Source organism: Heterocephalus glaber, unplaced genomic scaffold (genome assembly GCF_053883595.1).
Source record: "Heterocephalus glaber isolate CG9 unplaced genomic scaffold, H.glaber_assembly_v1.0 deba00001532, whole genome shotgun sequence".
NCBI classification, from domain to species: Eukaryota; Metazoa; Chordata; class Mammalia; order Rodentia; family Bathyergidae; genus Heterocephalus; species Heterocephalus glaber.
Window position 1 is genome coordinate 25,612,263 of NW_028258330.1, and position 18,573 is coordinate 25,630,835.

The 18,573-nt window shown below is 36.8% G+C and overlaps 2 protein-coding genes and 1 pseudogene across 5 annotated transcripts in view; 1 reads left to right on the top strand and 2 right to left on the bottom strand.

Annotated features, from left to right (window-relative positions):
- Nucleotides 1–18,573, top strand: part of Itch (itchy E3 ubiquitin protein ligase) — a 124,881-nt gene that overhangs the window by 99,864 nt on the left and 6,444 nt on the right. For 3 of the 4 annotated variants that reach the window (XM_021246947.2, XM_087188887.1, XM_004867917.4), the window contains 8 exons: nt 855–943; nt 2,083–2,242; nt 2,600–2,733; nt 3,298–3,438; nt 8,840–8,960; nt 9,578–9,682; nt 12,303–12,399; nt 16,540–16,612. In XM_021246947.2, the coding sequence (XP_021102606.1) occupies nt 855–943; nt 2,083–2,242; nt 2,600–2,733; nt 3,298–3,438; nt 8,840–8,960; nt 9,578–9,682; nt 12,303–12,399; nt 16,540–16,612 (920 nt within the window). The remainder of the gene's footprint in view (nt 1–854; nt 944–2,082; nt 2,243–2,599; nt 2,734–3,297; nt 3,439–8,839; nt 8,961–9,577; nt 9,683–12,302; nt 12,400–16,539; nt 16,613–18,573) is intronic. The other variant, XM_087188888.1, reaches the window with a different exon arrangement.
- LOC147824709 (nucleolar protein 11 pseudogene) lies at nt 531–7,940 on the bottom strand (annotated as a pseudogene).
- Pigu (phosphatidylinositol glycan anchor biosynthesis class U) overlaps nt 9,671–18,573 on the bottom strand; it is a 153,785-nt gene continuing 144,882 nt past the window's right edge. The window contains exon 14 of the mRNA XM_087188895.1: nt 9,671–10,923. Within this exon, the coding sequence (XP_087045021.1) occupies nt 10,909–10,923 (15 nt within the window). The 3' untranslated portion in view covers nt 9,671–10,908. The remainder of the gene's footprint in view (nt 10,924–18,573) is intronic.

The window sequence follows — 18,573 nt, forward strand, 5'->3', positions numbered from 1 at the left end:
CAGTTTTTTTCCTAAGGGTAATTAATATATGCAAGACTGTACTAACCCAATTTTGGGCAAATAATTAAATAGTTTTACAAGATGGGTACAGTAGCACATGCCTGTAATCTCACCCAGGGGTCTGGGTCAGGAAGATTGCGAAATTCAAGGCCAGCCTTGGCAGTATGGTGAGATCTTTTTTAAACAGGGAAACCAAATGACCTATCCATTGTAACTTAGTAATAGTACTGTCCTTTAGATGCTAAAATGATTCTCTTAACCTCATATAATAGAACATGAAATTTGGGTAGCTTTTCCATTATATGTTCAGGATGCCACTAAAACTGAGTTTCCAAAGTTAACTGGTTGTCTGCAACCACAGGTTTTCATTTCCAAGATCCCATTAGCTATTACGTATACCTTTGGCTGTCAAACAAACACAAACCTCTGTCCTCACCCCCAAAAAACCCCACCTGATCTTTGACCATGTCTATGGTTACTCTGTGCTGTAAGCAACTTTATTAGTCAGTAGTAGCATCATTTGAATGAAAATTATGTGTACAAAATAATGCAAATCTAGATATCTATGAAATATTATGGGTTTTTTTGGGGGGGAGGTTGGTACCGGGGATCAAACTTGGGTCCTTGCACTTGCAAGGCAGGCAGCAGAACCACTGAGCTAAATCCTTGGCCCTCTATGAAATATTATGAAACTAATATATTTTCTATGCTTGTGTTCTAATTAGACCATCAGTACCCCTTTATGTGTTGGGAGATTTAAATTACCTATAATATAGGAAGTGTCAGACTTAGAAGTAATAGAATAGTGTTTTCCTTACCTGTTTTACTGATTATCTTACTTTATTGTTTTGTAGATAATGAGCTTCAGTTCTCAAGATCTTCGAAGACGTTTGTGGGTGATTTTTCCAGGAGAAGAAGGTTTAGATTATGGAGGTGTAGCAAGGTAGTGATAATATGAATACTCAGAACTTAGTTCCTTTCCTCCAAAGGTATCATTGCACTTTGCTTGCAAGTATTATTTTCTCAATCATATGTTGAGCAACTAGCAATATTAAACCAAGTAATAATATGAAAGTATTACCAGATTATCATCAGGTGCCATGAACTAACAAGAAGGCAGGTCTAGGAGACAAGCGGGCATCACAATATGTTGCCTCATACGTGTTTTACCAGAATCCACCCATTATAGTTAATATCCATAATCTTATGTTAAGTTGGATTGGTACTTTTTGAGCACCTAAATTGGAGTATTTCAGAGCATTTTTCTAATATTTCAGCAGCTGAAATTAAATGCTTGCTATAGTACCTTTGAAGTTGAAAGATTTTTCATATTCATCTAAGATGTAGGGAGTAGTAGCACTCTTTGAGGATCAATGTGGAACTTAGTAATATATGGAATATTTGACGTATTTTAGCTCTTCTAATCACCTGAGTTAATAATGAATTTTAAATGTGCCTATGTATACTGTTCATCATTTCTAAGACTAATATTTTCACATTTTGATGACTGAAATTGTGAAATGTTGTTAAAATTGGAAAAAATTTTAGTGGTTCATTAAAGTTGCTTTTAAAGTCAGTCATGCACTGGGTGTGGTGGCGCACACACCTATAATCTCGGCACTCTGGAGGCTGAGGCAGGAGGATTGCTGAGTTCAAGGCCAGCCTGGGCTACATAGTTCAGGGCCAACCTGAACCACAAAGCAAGACCCTGCCTCAAGGAAGGAAGGAAGGAAGGTAGGTAGGTCAGTCATCCCTTAGATTCTTTGAAATAAGCAGTATATAAATCATCTCTATAAAATAGATGTTTTGGGGCCGGGGATTTAGCTCAGTGGTTCCAGCACCTGCCTGGCAAGCGCAAGGTCCTGAGTTTGATCCCTGGTACCAAAAAAATAAATAAAATAAAATAAAAAAATAAAATAGATGTTTTTGAACAGAAGCAAGAAAATATCAACACATTATCAGCTGAGAAAAGTATTATCCGCTGAGGCATACAGATTCCAGAGAACTTTGTAGCACTGCTCTTTGATTTGTTTTCATGGTTACTTAGAAAATGTTTCATCTTGAGTTTTCTTTTGATTTCAGAGAATGGTTCTTTCTTTTGTCACATGAAGTGTTGAACCCAATGTATTGCCTGTTTGAATATGCAGGGAAGGATAACTACTGCTTACAGATAAACCCTGCTTCTTACATCAATCCAGATCACCTGAAATATTTTCGGTTTATTGGCAGGTTTATCGCCATGGTAAGTGTAGAGAACTAGCTGGGCATGGTGGTGCATACCTGTAATCCCAGTACTGGGGAGGCTGAGGCAGGAGGATCTCCATGAGTTCAAGGCCAGCCTGAGCTACATAGTGAGTTCAAGGCCAGCCTGAACTGCATAGTGAGATCCTGTCTCCAAAACACCAAGTAAATAAATAAATAAGTGTAGAGAACTGTGCATTTACTTTGTTAATTCAGTAATACTGATTTTTCTTACATGTGCCATAACAGACCATATGACAGGGGAGTTTTATTTAATGAAGAATTCACCTAACATTTTGAAATGCAATGACGTTTATACAGTTATCTAAAATGATTTTTTCTTCCTGTTTTTTTATAGGCTCTGTTCCATGGGAAATTCATAGACACAGGTTTTTCTTTACCGTTCTACAAACGTATCCTTAACAAACCAGTTGGACTTAAGGATTTAGAATCTATTGACCCAGAATTTTATAATTCTCTCATCTGGGTTAAGTAAGTTTCGCTTTACATTTAATTTATTAAAATATAATCTATAAGCTTTTATTATGCTATTAGTAACTTAAACTGTGGGCATGTAATGGCTATATAGAATTTAAGCGATTTATACATCAAACCTGTCTCATTGTTTAGTGTAATAAAATTTAGAGAAGTATACCCAATACCAGTGAAGGTGAACCTTTTACAGACCAAGGGCCCGAACTGCAACCCAAAACTCACTTATTTATCACAAAATGCTAACATTGCAATTAAACTTGAATACTAAGGTTTTATTTTAGAAAAAATAACTTATCCAATGCTTGGCTACTGGGACAACTTGGCTCGAGTGCCAACAGAGAGGGCTCTATGTGCCTGCTGTGGCATGCGTGCCATAGGTTTACCACCACTGCCCAAGATGTTACGGATGTTAATATAGTGATAACTTTTGACCATAATCTTCTAATTTTTCATTTTGATGTTAAAACTTAATGTTAATTATTTAGGACCTAAGATCTTTAAACTTTTGAATTAAAATTGGATTGATGGCCATAACAAATAGTACTACTGTCATTTATGCAGAGAAAACAACATTGAGGAATGTGGTTTGGAAATGTACTTCTCTGTCGATAAAGAAATTCTAGGTGAAATTAAGAGTCATGATTTAAAACCAAATGGTGGCAATATTCTTGTAACAGAAGAAAATAAAGAAGAATACATCAGGTAAGAGAGAATGTTCCTTTTGACATAGTTTCTGGTGATAATTGCCCAGCAATAGTAATAGACAATATTTCAAAAGACAATATTTGCCTTTGTACTAAGCATTGCTCTATATAGGCAGTTACTTCTCATTTCCAGTTTAAGCCCCAAAGTGGGAGTTTTTAAGAGTAGAAGTATTGCTGGATGACTTTTTAATACCAATTCTGTGACTACTATGCCTACTATGACTACTATAATGTGTCATTATAAAGTATCTCAAATTTATATGCATATAAATTTCATGGGGAATATTGTAAGATGAGGCAAAAATTATAAGTAAAATACTAGTGTATAGTATAGCCTCTCTAATGCTTTGCATTGGTTCATATTTACAGCCTTATTAGTTCATTCATGTCTTCTCAACACAATTCTGTCCTACGAGAGTTAAATTTTGCATATCTCTTCTGTTTTTTGTTGTTTTGGAGTTATTTTGTTTCATTTTTTGTGGTACTAGGGATTGAACCTTGTCCATGCTAGGTAAGTGCCATACCATTAAGCTACATCCCACTCTTTTTAAATTTTATTTTGAGACAGAGTCTTGCTAAGTTCCCCATGCTGTTCTTGATCTGATCCAACTACCTCAGTATCCTGAATAACTGAGATTACAGGGATGCATCACTGCATCTGGCTCTGCTTCTTAAGTTCCAGTTTCTGCATCTCTGGCCTGGTTTTCCCTTCATAATTAAAACTGCACAGTTTTAACTACTAAAATACTTGTTGGTAAAAATTTTTAAAAATTTATACGTTTAAAAAATTGATACATTTAAAATGTTCTTTTAAAACTTTCTCTCTTTTCTTTTTCTAAGATAGTCTCACTACTTAGTTCAGGCTGGCCTCAAACTTGTGGGAATCCTTCTGTCTCAACCTCCTAAGGCATGTGTCACTAAGCCTGGCTTGTCATTCCATTGTTTAACCTCCATTGTTCTTGATGCCATGAGCCATTATTTTTACTGTTTTTCTGAATTAAATGTATGGTTTTCAAAAGATTTAAGCTTTGGGTTTTTTTTTTTTGGTACCGGGGATCGAACTTGGGTCCTTGCACTGGTGCAGCAGGTGGCGAAACCACTGAGCTAAATCCCCAGCCCGTTAGGATATATGAGTTTTGGTTTTTGTTTGTTTGTTTTTTGGGGTTTTTTTTGATACCGGGGATCGAACTCAGGACCTTGCTCTTGCAAGGCAGGCAGCAGAACCACTGAGCTAAATCCCTGGCCCAGACTTTGGTTTTTGATGTAACTAGTTGTGGTCAATTTATACTTATCCTGGTCATTTCTGAGCTTGTATATGTGGTTGATGCCATTTCATCAACTGTGGAAAAATTCTAGATGTTCTCTATGCTTCATTCCCCTGGCATGCTACTTTAAAGACTTAAGTTATCATATATTTAGCCTTTAATGCTATCACATAGTTTTGAGTTTCCATATTTAATTTTTTTCTTTTTAGTTTGCATTATTTTAGTTAATCTGCCTTTGAAGTCACTTCTCTTTTCTGTTAAGTCCACCTAATAAAATTTTTATTCAAGAATTTGTATTTGGCTATTTTGTTATTTTTGCAGTTCTGGGGATTAAGCCCAGGATCTTTACACTCTGAGCTACATCCCAGCCTTTTTATTATTTTGAGACAGGGTCTTACTATGTTGCTGAGTTGCCCAAGCTAGGCTCAAACTTAGTTCCTTCTGCCTCCAAGTCCCACAGTGCTGTTAATTTGGTTTGGTTTGGTTTTGTGTTTTGTTTCAATAGCTTCACTTCACTTTCCTTTGATCGATTCAGTTCATGACAGAGTCTCACTGTGTAGTCCAGGCTGTCATTGAACTCACTAGGTAGCCCAGCTGTCCTCCAACTCACAATCCTCCTGCTTCAGCCTCCTATATGTGTATGCCACTATACCTGGCTCTGCATTTGGCTATTTTTAAGAGTTTCTGTTTTCGTGCTGAGAATTTCTATCACTTTACTCATTTCATTCATCTTATACTGTTTTTTTGTACTATGCTAGATATTTTTCCTAGGGCCTGTGCATGCTAGGCAAATCCTTTATCACTGAGCTGCACTCCCAGACCCTTCTTATATTTTCTTAGCTGTTTTAAAGCCTTTTGATCCACTAATTTCAACACTGGGTCATCTATAAACCTTAACCTGTAGATTTTTTTCATGTGATTATGGGTAACATTTTCCTGCTGCTTTGATTGTGTAGTAATTTTTATTGTGATACATGGCAGAGACTGGATTTTTTTCTTCATACTATTGAGTTTTGTAGCTCTTTTGATTACTTTGATCTGCTGGAAGTTTGCTGGGGCTGGACTATTTCCATTTTTCCTTTGGTCCTAAAACATAACCCTCATTCCTGGAACATAGTACATTAGTCCTTACAATGGAAAGCCCAAGGTGTTTACCAAGTCCCTTTAACTTCATGTGAGATCTAAGCACTTAAAAATTCTGTCTCTCTAGAAGCTGCTAATATTCCTGCCTAGGTTTTGGCATGCCACAGGGTTTCTTTAGAGTCATTCATTATATATATATATATATGCATTGAAGCATCATCTAAAGATTTGAAGTAAGTTTTTTTGCAGACTTAGAAGATCCCTATCTATGTTCCTTTTTGGGACTTTCCCCTAGCTGCTTTGGCAGCTTCAAACTCCCAACTGTAATGTCTTCTCAGTCGAATAAAGACTGTTGCTTATTCTTTGAACTCTCTTCACCTGTGCTCTTTGTAAACTGGGAAATGCCCTCTGGAGAAGTCTATCAAGTGTGGATCTAGGGTTGGGGATGTAGCTTAGTGGTACGGGACTAGAGTAGCATGTGCAAGACTCTGGGTTTGATCCCCAGAACTGCAAAAAAGAAAAATCATCTAGATCTCCTCTAGTGCACTGTCTTCCTTTCAAGTATCTCCCTACCAATTCCTGCCTGCATTTGGTTTCTTACTTGTGCCCTCAAACATGTTATCATCTTCACAGAGTTTATAACTAATTATCAGGAAGATTAGTCCAATACAGCATACACTGCATTTTTTACAATTGCATAGTTTTCTTTTTTGGGGGATTGAACTTGGGACCTTGTGCTTGCGAGGCAGGTGGTGGCACCTCTGAGCTAAATCCCCGAACCTACAATTGCATAGTTTTCAGTAAACTTTAGGCCTTCAAAAAATGTGTGCAAAAAAATCGAATGCCTAACATGCACATTTTTCCTTTACTCATTAAAGTTTTTAAAAAGTAATGATTTTGACTCTGTTAAGATGTATATATGAAGTTGAAGATTAGGAGAGAGGCAGAGTTGAAATCTAGAATATTTGGTAGAAAACTTCAAAAAATTTGCATTTTTAACAGAGGTGTATAAAGCTGATTTTAAGTATACTTCCTGTCTGGGAAGCACAAGCACGAGTTTGATTCCCGGAACCAAGGGGGAAAAAAGGTTTATCAGTAGCTTTTTTTGCTTCTGGTATCCTTAAGACAACAGTAAAATTAGCATCTAGGAATAGGCATATCCAATCCATAATATAGCTTAGAATTGGAGGGTGTATTCCAGGAAGAGTCATAATAGCATTCTCACTACATTTCAGATAAAGGAAGTACAAATACTGGAGAAATAGAGTGATGTCCTGAGTGGGGATATCCTTTAAGTGAAGCAGAAGAAACATCTCACTGTATGCTGAATGAAGAATGTCATTTAGTAGAGCTGCTCTCCTGGGTATCACAGGCATGAGGCAGTCTTTTCTGTTGAATCTTGAGGCTTTTCATTTAACTCCTGATTACAGTTACTGCAGTTATTGTCTTCAGGATTAAAGCCATTTTGAAGAATTTCAGGTTGCTCGCCCATTTTCTCATCTTGTTTGTTTGTTTGTTTGGTACTGGGGATAGAACTCAGGACCTTGTGCTTTCAAGGCAGGCGGTGGAACCACTGAGCTAAATCCCTGGCCCCATTTTCTCATCTTGTTAAGTATTAGTATAATCAAAAACTTACTGACTCCATATTGATACTAATAAGAGTGTCATCACATTTTGCTCAAAATTTGTAAGCAAGCGCACTTGACAGACTCAGGAATGACAGGGAACTGCTGCAGACAGAGCTATATTATGTGTACATCTGTTTATTCTAAGGCAGTGTCCATTAACCCAGGGCACAACCTGTAGGAAAGCACATGAATTTGGATAAGTTTCATCAGACAGTTCTGGGGATGAAATGATGGCTCTGCTTTGCATCTTCCCAGGAGCCCTGTTATGTCACCAATTACAATATGAAAGTCAGGTGTCCACTTAGTCAAAAATTTACATAGTTCTACTTCAATGTGTTTTTCTGAATTGTTCTTTTTAGTTGATAAAATTGTTCAGATGCTGGAACTTCTGGCTGTAAACTTCAGGGGTTTTTCTCTCCTTAAAATTCTTCTTGACTGCTCTGAGTTCAGGGATCCAAGTCCACATCCTTGAGATATTTCCCAGTTTACAAAGTGGGGCATGCCACACGCGGTGGCACATACCTGTATTCCCAGCCCTCAGGAGGCTACTGCAGGAGGATTGCCACGAGTTTGAGGCCAGCTTGGACTACATAGTGAGCTACAGAGTGAGACCTGTCTCAACAACAATAAAAAAGTGGGGAAGGCCGCAGATTTAGCTCAGTGGCACGGTGCCTGCCTCGCAAGTGCAAGGTCATAAGTTCGATCCCTGGTACCAAAAAGAATAACGGTGGGGGATGTCCTGAGTGCCTGGATCTTGAGTATGTTTGAGTTTTCCAAGAGCGCTAGCTAATGATGACACTCCACATTTGTATGGAACCACAGTTAGACATTTTCCATGTAGCATAAATAGGTTTTTCCCTTAGTATTACAGTTGACCACTGGTCCTGTGTGGTAGGCAACTCTTAAAGTCTGTAGTGTTTGAAATTTTATGTTCCATATGGAGAGGCATTCATTTGTAGAAGCTTCAATCCATAGTTGACTGGCTCCAAGGCAGGGTGGTATGGCAAAGGAGAAACAGTTCATGGCAGAAGGTAGCAAACTACTGGCAACCTGATTTTTTTTTTTTTTTTTGAGACAGGGTCTCACTCTGTAGTTTAAGCTGGCATTGAACTCACTATGTAGCCCCCACTGTCCTTGAACTCACAGCAATCCTCCTGCCTCACCCTTCAGAATACTGAGATTATAGGGGTGCACCACCACAAGTGGCTGAAATTTTTTTTTAATGAAATTATAGTTAGGGTATGAGTTGGGCAAAAGATTGGTATTTTGATGAAGCTTAGACATTGTATACAAAGGGATTTATTCTGTTCTACTTTTGTGCTTCAGGTTTTTCATAATAAAGTTTAAAAATTTCTAATTTAATACTCAGAATTTAAAGGTAAAATTTAAACATCCTGATAATTTTTTCATATTTACTTGCCAGAATGGTAGCTGAGTGGAGGTTGTCTCGAGGTGTTGAAGAACAGACGCAAGCTTTCTTCGAAGGTTTTAATGAAATTCTTCCCCAGCAGTATTTGCAGTACTTTGATGCAAAGGAATTAGAGGTAATAAGTTTTTCATTATTCCATTACAGCATTCTACTCAATGTCTGCAGGTATCTACTTTCTCATCTTTCCAGTGACAGTGGTTTTTATTCTGGTAAGATGTTTTGAAGCATCCTTAATTGTTAAAGAAAACTATAAATTATGCTAAGATTAAAAAGAAAGAGTACTACCTTTAAAAAAACAGTATTACTGGGCTGGGGATTTAGCTCAGTGGTGCCGAGCCTGCCTTGCAAGTGCAAGGTCCTAAGTTCAATCCCCAGTCAAAAAACCCCCCAAAGAACAGTATTACTATTAAGACTTACCTGCAATTGAATGACCTATTTCTTGAATTTATGTATGACACCATATGTGGAAACTCTAATATAAATACATTTCTTTTTTTTTTTTTTTTTTTTTTTGGTACTGGGGATCAAACTCAGGACCTTGTGCTTGCAAGGCAGGCGGCAGAACCACTGAGCCAAATCACTGGCCCATAAATACATTTCTTGATGTACAGTTAAAAGCTGAAGGCTACTCATTAATAACTTTCTAAAGCTAGTCAATGTTAGTCTTTTCTTATCTGTCAAGCATTTTCTACAGTTATCTTAAAAAGTTTTTTGTTTTTTCCTTCCCTGAAGGTCCTTTTATGTGGCATGCAGGAGATTGATTTGAATGACTGGCAAAGACATGCCATCTACCGTCATTACACTAGGACAAGCAAACAAATCATGTGGTTTTGGCAGGTTTGTTTCTAAATTTATTTCTATTGGTAGATACAACATAATTTTTTAGAATTTACCACAGAACAAAATGCACCAGTATGTGTAGGCCTTTCATTGTATTCTATACATCATAATAAGTGAGTATAGAATTTAACAGCATCCTTTTAAGATTAAGTAAGGAACACATATCTTGCAGCTTTGGCCAGAGTAAAAGACAATTCCAGAAGATAAGATTCACCTACATTTGATTTAAATGCTTTTGGAATTTTAAATAATTGTCAGTAAGGTTTTTATCACTTGTACTTCTAATATTGGTTTTTTTTTTTTTGGTACTGGGAATCGAACTCAGGTCCTTGTGCTTGCACAGCAGGCAGCGAAACCACTGAGCTAAATCCCTGGCCCCACTTGTACTTCTTTAAGAATTATATAATGTTCAGGTAGCAAAATTCAAGACCTTGGTTTAGAATCATAATGGTATCTGTAAAAAACATAAAAAGATAATCAAAATCATTAGTCACTAAGGAAATGCAAACAAAACCACAGTAGCAGCCGGGAATTTAGCTCAGTGGTTCTGCCGCCTGCCTCACAAACACAAGATCCCAAGTTCGATCCCCGGTACCCCCCAAAAATAAAAAAAACACAGTGAGGTGTACCACTTTATACTCAGTAGTACTATCAAAAAAAAGGAAGAGAGAGGCATAATCTTTGGTGATAATGTAGAGAAATTAAATTATTGCTGGTGAGAGTACAATAATCAACCACTATAGAAAATGATTTGGCATTGCTTCTAAAAATTAATCATAACATATTTAGCACTTCCACCCCAAAAGAATTAAAAGCAGAGACACCACCCCAACAGATACTGATTTATATCAGCTTTCATAGCAGTATTACTCAAGATCATCAAGCATTGAAATTAACCCATATGCCTGTCATTCGATGAATAAACAAAATGTGGTATATATGGGTAATAGAATACTGTTCAACCATAAAAAGTACTGAAATTTTTCATATATGCTGCAACATAAATGAACCTTACTTAAGACATTATAAATTTTGGGCTGGGGGTATAGCTCAGTGGTAGAGCATTTGCCTAGTATCCAAGTGGTTCCAGGTTCCATCTTCAGCACCACACACACAAAAGTATTCAAGGAACAGTGAACAGCTGAGCAATGATGGTCCATGCTTGTAATCCCAGAACTTCAGAGGCTGAGACAGGATTGCTGAGAGTTCAAGGCCAGCCCAAACTACATAGCAAGACCCTGACTCAAAGAGAAAAAAGAAACAATGAACAAAAACATGAATTTTCAAAGAAATGAAATAACTACCTGGGCATGGGAGCACATGCCAGTAATCCCAGCACTTGTGAGTCTAAGGCAGGAGGATTGCTGTGAGTTCGAGTCCAGCCTAGGCTACCTAGTAAGTTCAGTGCCAGCCTGCACTGAAAAGAGAGACCTTGTCTCAAAAAAAAAGGAAAGAAAAGAAATAAACCAGCCACAAAAGGCAAGTTTTATTCCACTTATATGAGGTTCCATAGAATGGACAAATTCATGGAGCTAGAAAGTAGAATGTAGCCTTAGGGAGCAGGAGTGGGAAGTTGTTTAATATGTACACAGTTTTTATTTAGAATAGTGAAGTAGTTCTGGAAATAGAAATGATGGTTATACAGCAGTTCGTTTTTTTGGTTTTTGATACTGGGAATCGAACGAAGTACCTTTTGCTTGCCAGGCAGGTGCTGCACCACTGAGCTACATCCCTGACCCAGCAGTGTGTATTTAATGTCATTGAATTACACGCTTAAAATCATAAACATGATAAATTTTATGTTAAGTATATTTTACCATAATTTTTAATAAGTCTGATGTACATGTAAAGAAATTCATATAAAAAACTCAACAGTGAATTCACTTCACTCAAGAAGTGAACTGAGCTATAACAAATAGGTTTAGCACTTTAAAATAATTTTCAGTAGTAAAACAAGCTATTCCTTACAAAAAATATTTGGCTCAGCTAGGCTAGATATTCCAGCCAGAAACCTAATGCTTTGAGTCAAGTATAGGAGATAAAAGGTGCATAATTCTGCCTATGAGTAACTTCAACCGAAACCTAAAGAACATTGAGGAAAGGAAGTTGTTGGTTATATCTGAAACAGAATTTTCTGAGATTGATTTCTTTTTTTCATAAAACCAAAAAGTCTGTACAGACTCAAACTGTGTAATTATATGAATGTCCTATAGGACATCCAGGTTTGTTTGTTTTTTTGGTACTGGGGATCGAACTTGGGACCTTGTGCTTGCAGTGGAACCACTGAGCTAAATCCCCAGCCCAGGACATCCAGATTTAAATGGCAGAGCAGGGGGATCCCCGAGAAGAGCTGATTTTCAAAAACTGCCTAAATAAGGATTTCTTATGTCCAGGCAACACTTCCTTTAAAGATGTCATCCTAAGATTTACGTAGAGGAAGCGTAGGAACTTGACAAAACATGGAAATGCTCCCCCTATCCACAGTGTTGAGTAAAGTTATTAGATAGTGCAGGTGACACCAGGGGTTCATTTAAAGTTTGAAATCCTTTTTCTTTCTTGTTTAGTGAGCTTAATGTAACATATGACCTGCATATATCTTTTAATGTGATTTTATCAGTTTGTTAAAGAAATTGATAATGAGAAGAGAATGAGACTTTTGCAGTTTGTTACTGGAACCTGCCGATTGCCAGTAGGAGGATTTGCTGACCTCATGGGTATGTATTTATATTGGGGGCATTTCCTACATAGAAAATTGTTTATCACACTGCTGTGAGATAAATGTATATACAACTTAGCAGAAATAGGCAACTAGGCAGCTAACCTGGATTTATGTAAACTTTTAAATCACTTTGTAGTCCTTACCTCTGTAAAAATTTTTAGTCCTCAAGATAGATGCCACAGCTTAACTGAATAGCATAGCAGACTTCGATCTGTATGTAAATCTTTTTGTTCAGCCATTATGCAAACATTTTAAGTGTTTCCAAGACAAACACTATTGATTATATTGTACTATACTTTAAGATGTAAGCTTGTTGCACAATAGTGGGTCATAGATTTCTATTGTGTTTAAAACAATTTCCCTATTAGGCTGGGAGCTCACTGAGATAAACATCTATATCTTCATATTTTTATTTCTGATGCCTAGCATAGTAGTTGTTACATAGTAGTCACTGATTAAAATATATGTTATATTGAGGTGAACGACCACGAAAATATTTATTTTGGAACTAATAAATTATTTAAGTATTTCTGTAATATTAACATGAGCCAGGTGTGGTGGTAACAGGCCTATAATCCCAGCACTCAGGGAGGCTGCAGCAAGAGAATCGGCTCAAGTTCTTGACCAGCCTGGGCTACATAGTGAGTTCAAGACTAGCCTGAACTACCTACTGAACTACCTACCTGTCTTTTTTTTTTTTGTACCAGGGATCGAACTCAGGACCTTGCGCTTGCCAGACAGGTGTGGTACCACTGAGCTAAATCCTCAGCCTAAGACCCTGTCTTGAAAAACAAAACATTATGCTATGTACTGTAAGAGGATGTACAGAGAAGTTGGGATCTCAAAGACTGTTTTAGCTGAAGCAGAGAGTCAGAGTTAGAGAAGTAAACAGGTGATTTCGGATAGACTACTGGTCCAATTTAATAAAGGCTTTAAAAGCCAGACCAGATTAATATGGGTATTACTCATGGGATTTTTTTTTTTTTTTTGGTACTGGGGATCGAACTTGGGACCTTGTGCTTGTGAGTCAGGCACCAGCACCACTGAGCTAAATCCCCAGCCCTTATTTTTGGGTTTTTTTGTGGTACCGGGGATCGAACTACTCATGGGATATTGAATTCTCTCTGAAGAGAAGAAAACCTACTTGGTGAAGCTGCATTTTACAAAGATTTGATGTCAAGATAAATAGCATATATTAAAAGATAGGAAGAGCCTGAAGATAAGAAGAAATTATTGTAGCAATGATGAGAATCTGATCTTAGCAGGTAGAAATGGAAATAGAAAAGAAAGAATAAGAGTAAGCTGGGCCCGGTTGCACTGGCCTATAATCCCAGCACTCTGGGAGGTTGAAGCAAGAAAATTGTAAGATCAAACCCAACCTGGGCAACTTTAGAAAGACCCTGTCTCAAAATTTAAAAAAAAAAAAGTCTGAGGATATAGTTCAGTGTGAAGCCCCTGATTTCAATCCTCAGTTTACTACCACCACCAAAAAAAAAAAAAGCCTGAAGGCCTACTTTTAAAGAAAAGACTAGAGAGTTAAAGAGAAATAAGTAGTGTACTCTCAGAAGCAATATAGAAAAGAGTTTTTTTTTTATCCAGGGCTACAGCCTCAGAAGGATGATTTCTAAGGAAGTTAGTTGTGGAGGAGTTTTGAGAATACATTCTAGTTTGAAGGAGAAAAACCATATTGAGGAAGAAGGAAAAAAAAAAAACTTGGTGCAAGCTGCTCAGTATAAACTGAAAGTCTGATCATTAAACAGAGAACTAGGTCTGCTCTTGGGAATAGCAGTGGAGTTGGGTTGGGCTGTCTAAAACAACACAGGATACCCATGGAAAAGAGAGATAAGATTGTGGTTCATAGAATTTTAAAGGCCATTGGGTGTAAATTTCAAACCAATGCAGGAGGAGGTGATTATTTACCTTATCAGATCCATTATCTCATTTTTATTAATAAGTATTTATAATCGATATTTTTTAATGAAATCAGTATATAATATAACCTATCTATAAGCTCCAAAATAGACATATACGTAACAGTTATATGAAAGAAAAAATTTAAGTGATTTATAATGAAATATATATTTCAGTACATGAATGTTTATGAACAGCTATGTTAGGAAATATAAATAAGTAGACAAATACTTGTTTCTCCTTACAAGGTTTGGGTTTAAAAGGAAATCAAAAGCTATTTTGTATAAGAAAAACTACAATATGAAAGATCCTATAGAAAAGGTAAGAAATAAGACTTAAGTGTATATGATAAGGAAAAGAAATAATCTCACCAGATATGGTGGCACACACCTCTAATTCCAACTGTTTGGGAGTCTGAGGTAGTTTGTAAGTTCAAGGCCAGCCTATACAATTTAGCAAGACCCTGTCTCAAAATTTAAAAATAAAAAAAAAATCTGAGGAGGTACTGAGTGAGTGTTTGAGGCCAGCCTCTGGATCTTATATATATAAGTATAGTATCATGCTGGGAGTATAGCTCATTGGTAGACTACTTGCCTAGCAGGCATGAGCCCCTGACTGATTTCCATTTGTAGTATTGAGCACCATACCCAGGGCCACTGAGCTACATCCTTAGCTCTTTTTTTTTTTTTTTGCGGTACTGGGGATTGATCTCAGGACCTTGCGCTTGTGAGGCAGGCACCGCACCAGTGAGCTAAATCCCCGGCCTAGCTCTTTTTTTTGGTAACACTGTATTGAGATATGTTCTCTCTAAGTTGACTGGATTGGCCTTAAACTTTTTATCCTCCTGCCTCAGCCTTCTGAGTAGCTGGGATTACAGGTATGCATCGCAGGCTGGCATTACAGGCACACCTGGCTTCCTATTTTAGTATTTGATTCTATGTCTATTAAAGTGATTCAGAATCTTCTAAATTACATATTAGCACTTTTAAATTTCTTTTCATCTGTATAGTTAAAATGCTGTAATATATTGTGTAAAGATAACATGCAGAGTGACTTAGTATTTTAAAATTTTAATATGTATATTTAGCACCACAAAACTATTTTAATAATTCTTTTTCACAATGATCCATTTCCTTATATTACCAGACTTTTTATTTTAACTATTTGTGAAAATAATTGTTATTAAATACAAAGTAGTACTACCAATTCATATTTGTACTGGATTTGATCAGGTAAAACATGAGAAAATTTGGTATATCTGGCCTTTTGTTGTTTTGTTGTTTTTTGGTTTTAGAGGGGGGGTTTTGGTGGTAGTGGGGCTCAAACCCAGGACTGTGCACATGTGGCAAGGGTTCTACTACTCAGCTACATCCCTAGTCTCTTTTATTTTATTTAGAGACAGTCTCGCTAAGCTGCCCAGGCTGACCTCAAGCTTTGAATACTCCTGCCTCATCTTCCCAAGTAACTGAGATTAGAAGTTTGTGCTACCATGCCTGGTTTGTGCCTGGCCACTTCTACATAACAGGTCCAGTAGCACTGCCAGTCGTTTTGATCAGCAATAAATGCTTTCTAGGAAGCAGTAGTGATCTTTTATTAAACTAGTGCTTTGCAGTCATTCACTGCTGTCTCTCACAGAGGTAAAGAAGAGGCAAGAATTAATGTGTTTATGTAAGGGTATGTTCTACAGAACCTGTAAGCACAAGCATTGTTAATATTGAATTGACTTTGATGTTTACATTTCATAAAATGTTAACAACTGTGTATTTAAATCAAGTTTTCTTACACAAGATAGTAGATCATAGTTTCTCTAATGTAGTTAAAACTAATAAAATTAAGCTTTTTGTATGTAATATTGTTATTCTGCCTAAAGAATGCCAAATAGGGCTGGGGATTTAGCTTCATGGCACTGCACCTGCCTCTCAAGCACAAGGTCCTGAGTTCCTGAGTTCAATTCTTGGTGCCAAAAAAAGAATGCCAAATAAAAGTGTATTTTCTCTTCTTGGGCATACATGAACAAAATTATTCTCAAACTTTAGCACTCCCCAGAGTCATTGGAAGCCTGCTAAAACGCATACTGTAGGGATCCCCTCCTAGAGTTTCTGATTGAGTAGCCTTGGGGTAGGGCCTGTGGATTTGGGATTCTGACCTAGAGATGCTGCTACATTGGAGAGCATAATTTGAGAAATTTTGAACCAACAAACTTTATGGTTTTGCTATGTTTTAGGGAGCAATGGACCACAGAAATTCTGCATTGAAAAAGTTGGGAAGGAAAATTGGTTACCCAGAAGCCATACCTGGTAAGCAAAATGAGAAAGACTAGAAAAAATAGCCCTTTCCCCATTCATCCTGCAGCAATTTAAAACATGTAAGATACAAATGAAATACTTTTCCCCAGTGTTATTGAATGTATTTAACAGCTTTATTGAGATATAATTTTGTGTGTGTGTGTGTGTGTGTATGGGCGTGCTTGTGATACTAAGCTATATTTCTATGTCTCCCCCTCCCCCTTTTCCTGTTTTAATTTTTGCCAGCACATCCAGTTGATATATATATATATATTTTTGTTTTTGTTTTTGGTACTGGGGATCGAACTCAGGTCCTTGCGCTTGCACAGCAGGCAGTGAAACCACTGAGCTAAATCCCCAGCCCAAAGTCTTTTTTTTTTTTTTTTGGTACCAGGGATTGAACTCGGGTCCTTGCACTTGCAAGGCAGGCAGCGCAACCACTGAGCTAAATCCCTAGCCCCTGATACTTAAATTTTACAGACTAGTGTAGCCATCACCACAATCCAGTTTTAGAATATTTCTTTCACCCCAAAATGATCCCTACCCCCATTTGCAATCAATTCCATTGCCTATCCCTGAAATTTTTTAAATGTGGGATTTAGAAACTTTATATTTTTATCAGAAAGGTAGGAAAAGAAATTTGGAGTAAGTACCTACTTTCTAACATGGTGACCAGAAATTTTTTCTTTTTTTTGTGGTACTGGGGACTGAACTCAGGACCTTGTGTTTTTGAGGCAGGTGCAGCACCACTGAGCTAAATCCCTGGCCCATATTTTCTTATTTTAAATGTAGATTAAGCACATTTCCAAAAATATACCAAACTAAAAGCTCACCAGTCTTTTTTTTTTTTAAGCTCACCAGTCTTAACCTGAAATACAATATGAATATGTTGGGATTCAACCTAACATCAGCAATTTTAAAATTTTGTTTTGTTGGACATATATCTAGTATTCACATACTGACCTTGCTAAATATTCCTTTTTTTCTTTATTGCCATAAATGTTTGATCAGTAAAGGGAAATCAAAAATCATGGTACTTGTTAAAGAGAATTTATTACAGTAAAAGACACATTGCTATTAACCCACCTCAAAATAATCCCTCCCCCATGAAAACACCCCATTATTCTTGGCAGTATGTCTTACTGTAGTTAAGTTTTTTTTTTTTTTTACTGTAGTAAGTTTTTAAAAACACCGCATCTTTCCATCACCTCTTGTAATCAGATGTCAACCATAGTTATCCTACTGTGCTATAGAACATTAGAAGTTATTACTCTCATTCAACTTTATCTCTTGTTTGATCACCACCTCACCCTTACCACTGTTATATTCTCTACTTCTTTGAGATAACTTTTTTGCTTCCGTTTATTAATGAGTACATGATGTATTTGTTTTGCTCTGCCTGGCTTATTTCACTTAACACATCTTCCAGTTCTATCCATTGCTGCAAATGACAATTTTATTCATATTTATATTTATTTCACATTTCCTTTAGCCACTCATCTATTGATAAGACACCTTGGGCTGGGGATTTAGCTCAGTGGTTTCGCTGCCTGCTGCGTAAGTGCAAGGACTTGAGTTCGATCCCCAGTACCAAAAAAAAGAAGTTTCCATATTCTTGTTAGTCGTTTGTGTATCTTCTTTTGATAAATGTCTATTCTGATCATTCCCTCATTTTTTAAATGAGATCATGTGGAGGTTTTTGCTCTGGAGTTGTTTTGAGATCCTATGTATTCTAGAAATTAATCCCTTTTCTGATGAATAGGTTTGTAGATATTTTTCACTATTCTATGGGTTATATCTTCACACTGGTGATTCTTTTTTCCTTTGCTTGTATAGAAATTTTTAAATTTGATATTATCTCAGTAATTTTGTTTTTATTGCCTGTCCTTTTGTGATCATATCTAAAAAATCTTTGCATGGGACAATGTCCAAAAGTGTTTCCCCTGTATTTCTTCTAGTAGTTTCACAGTTTC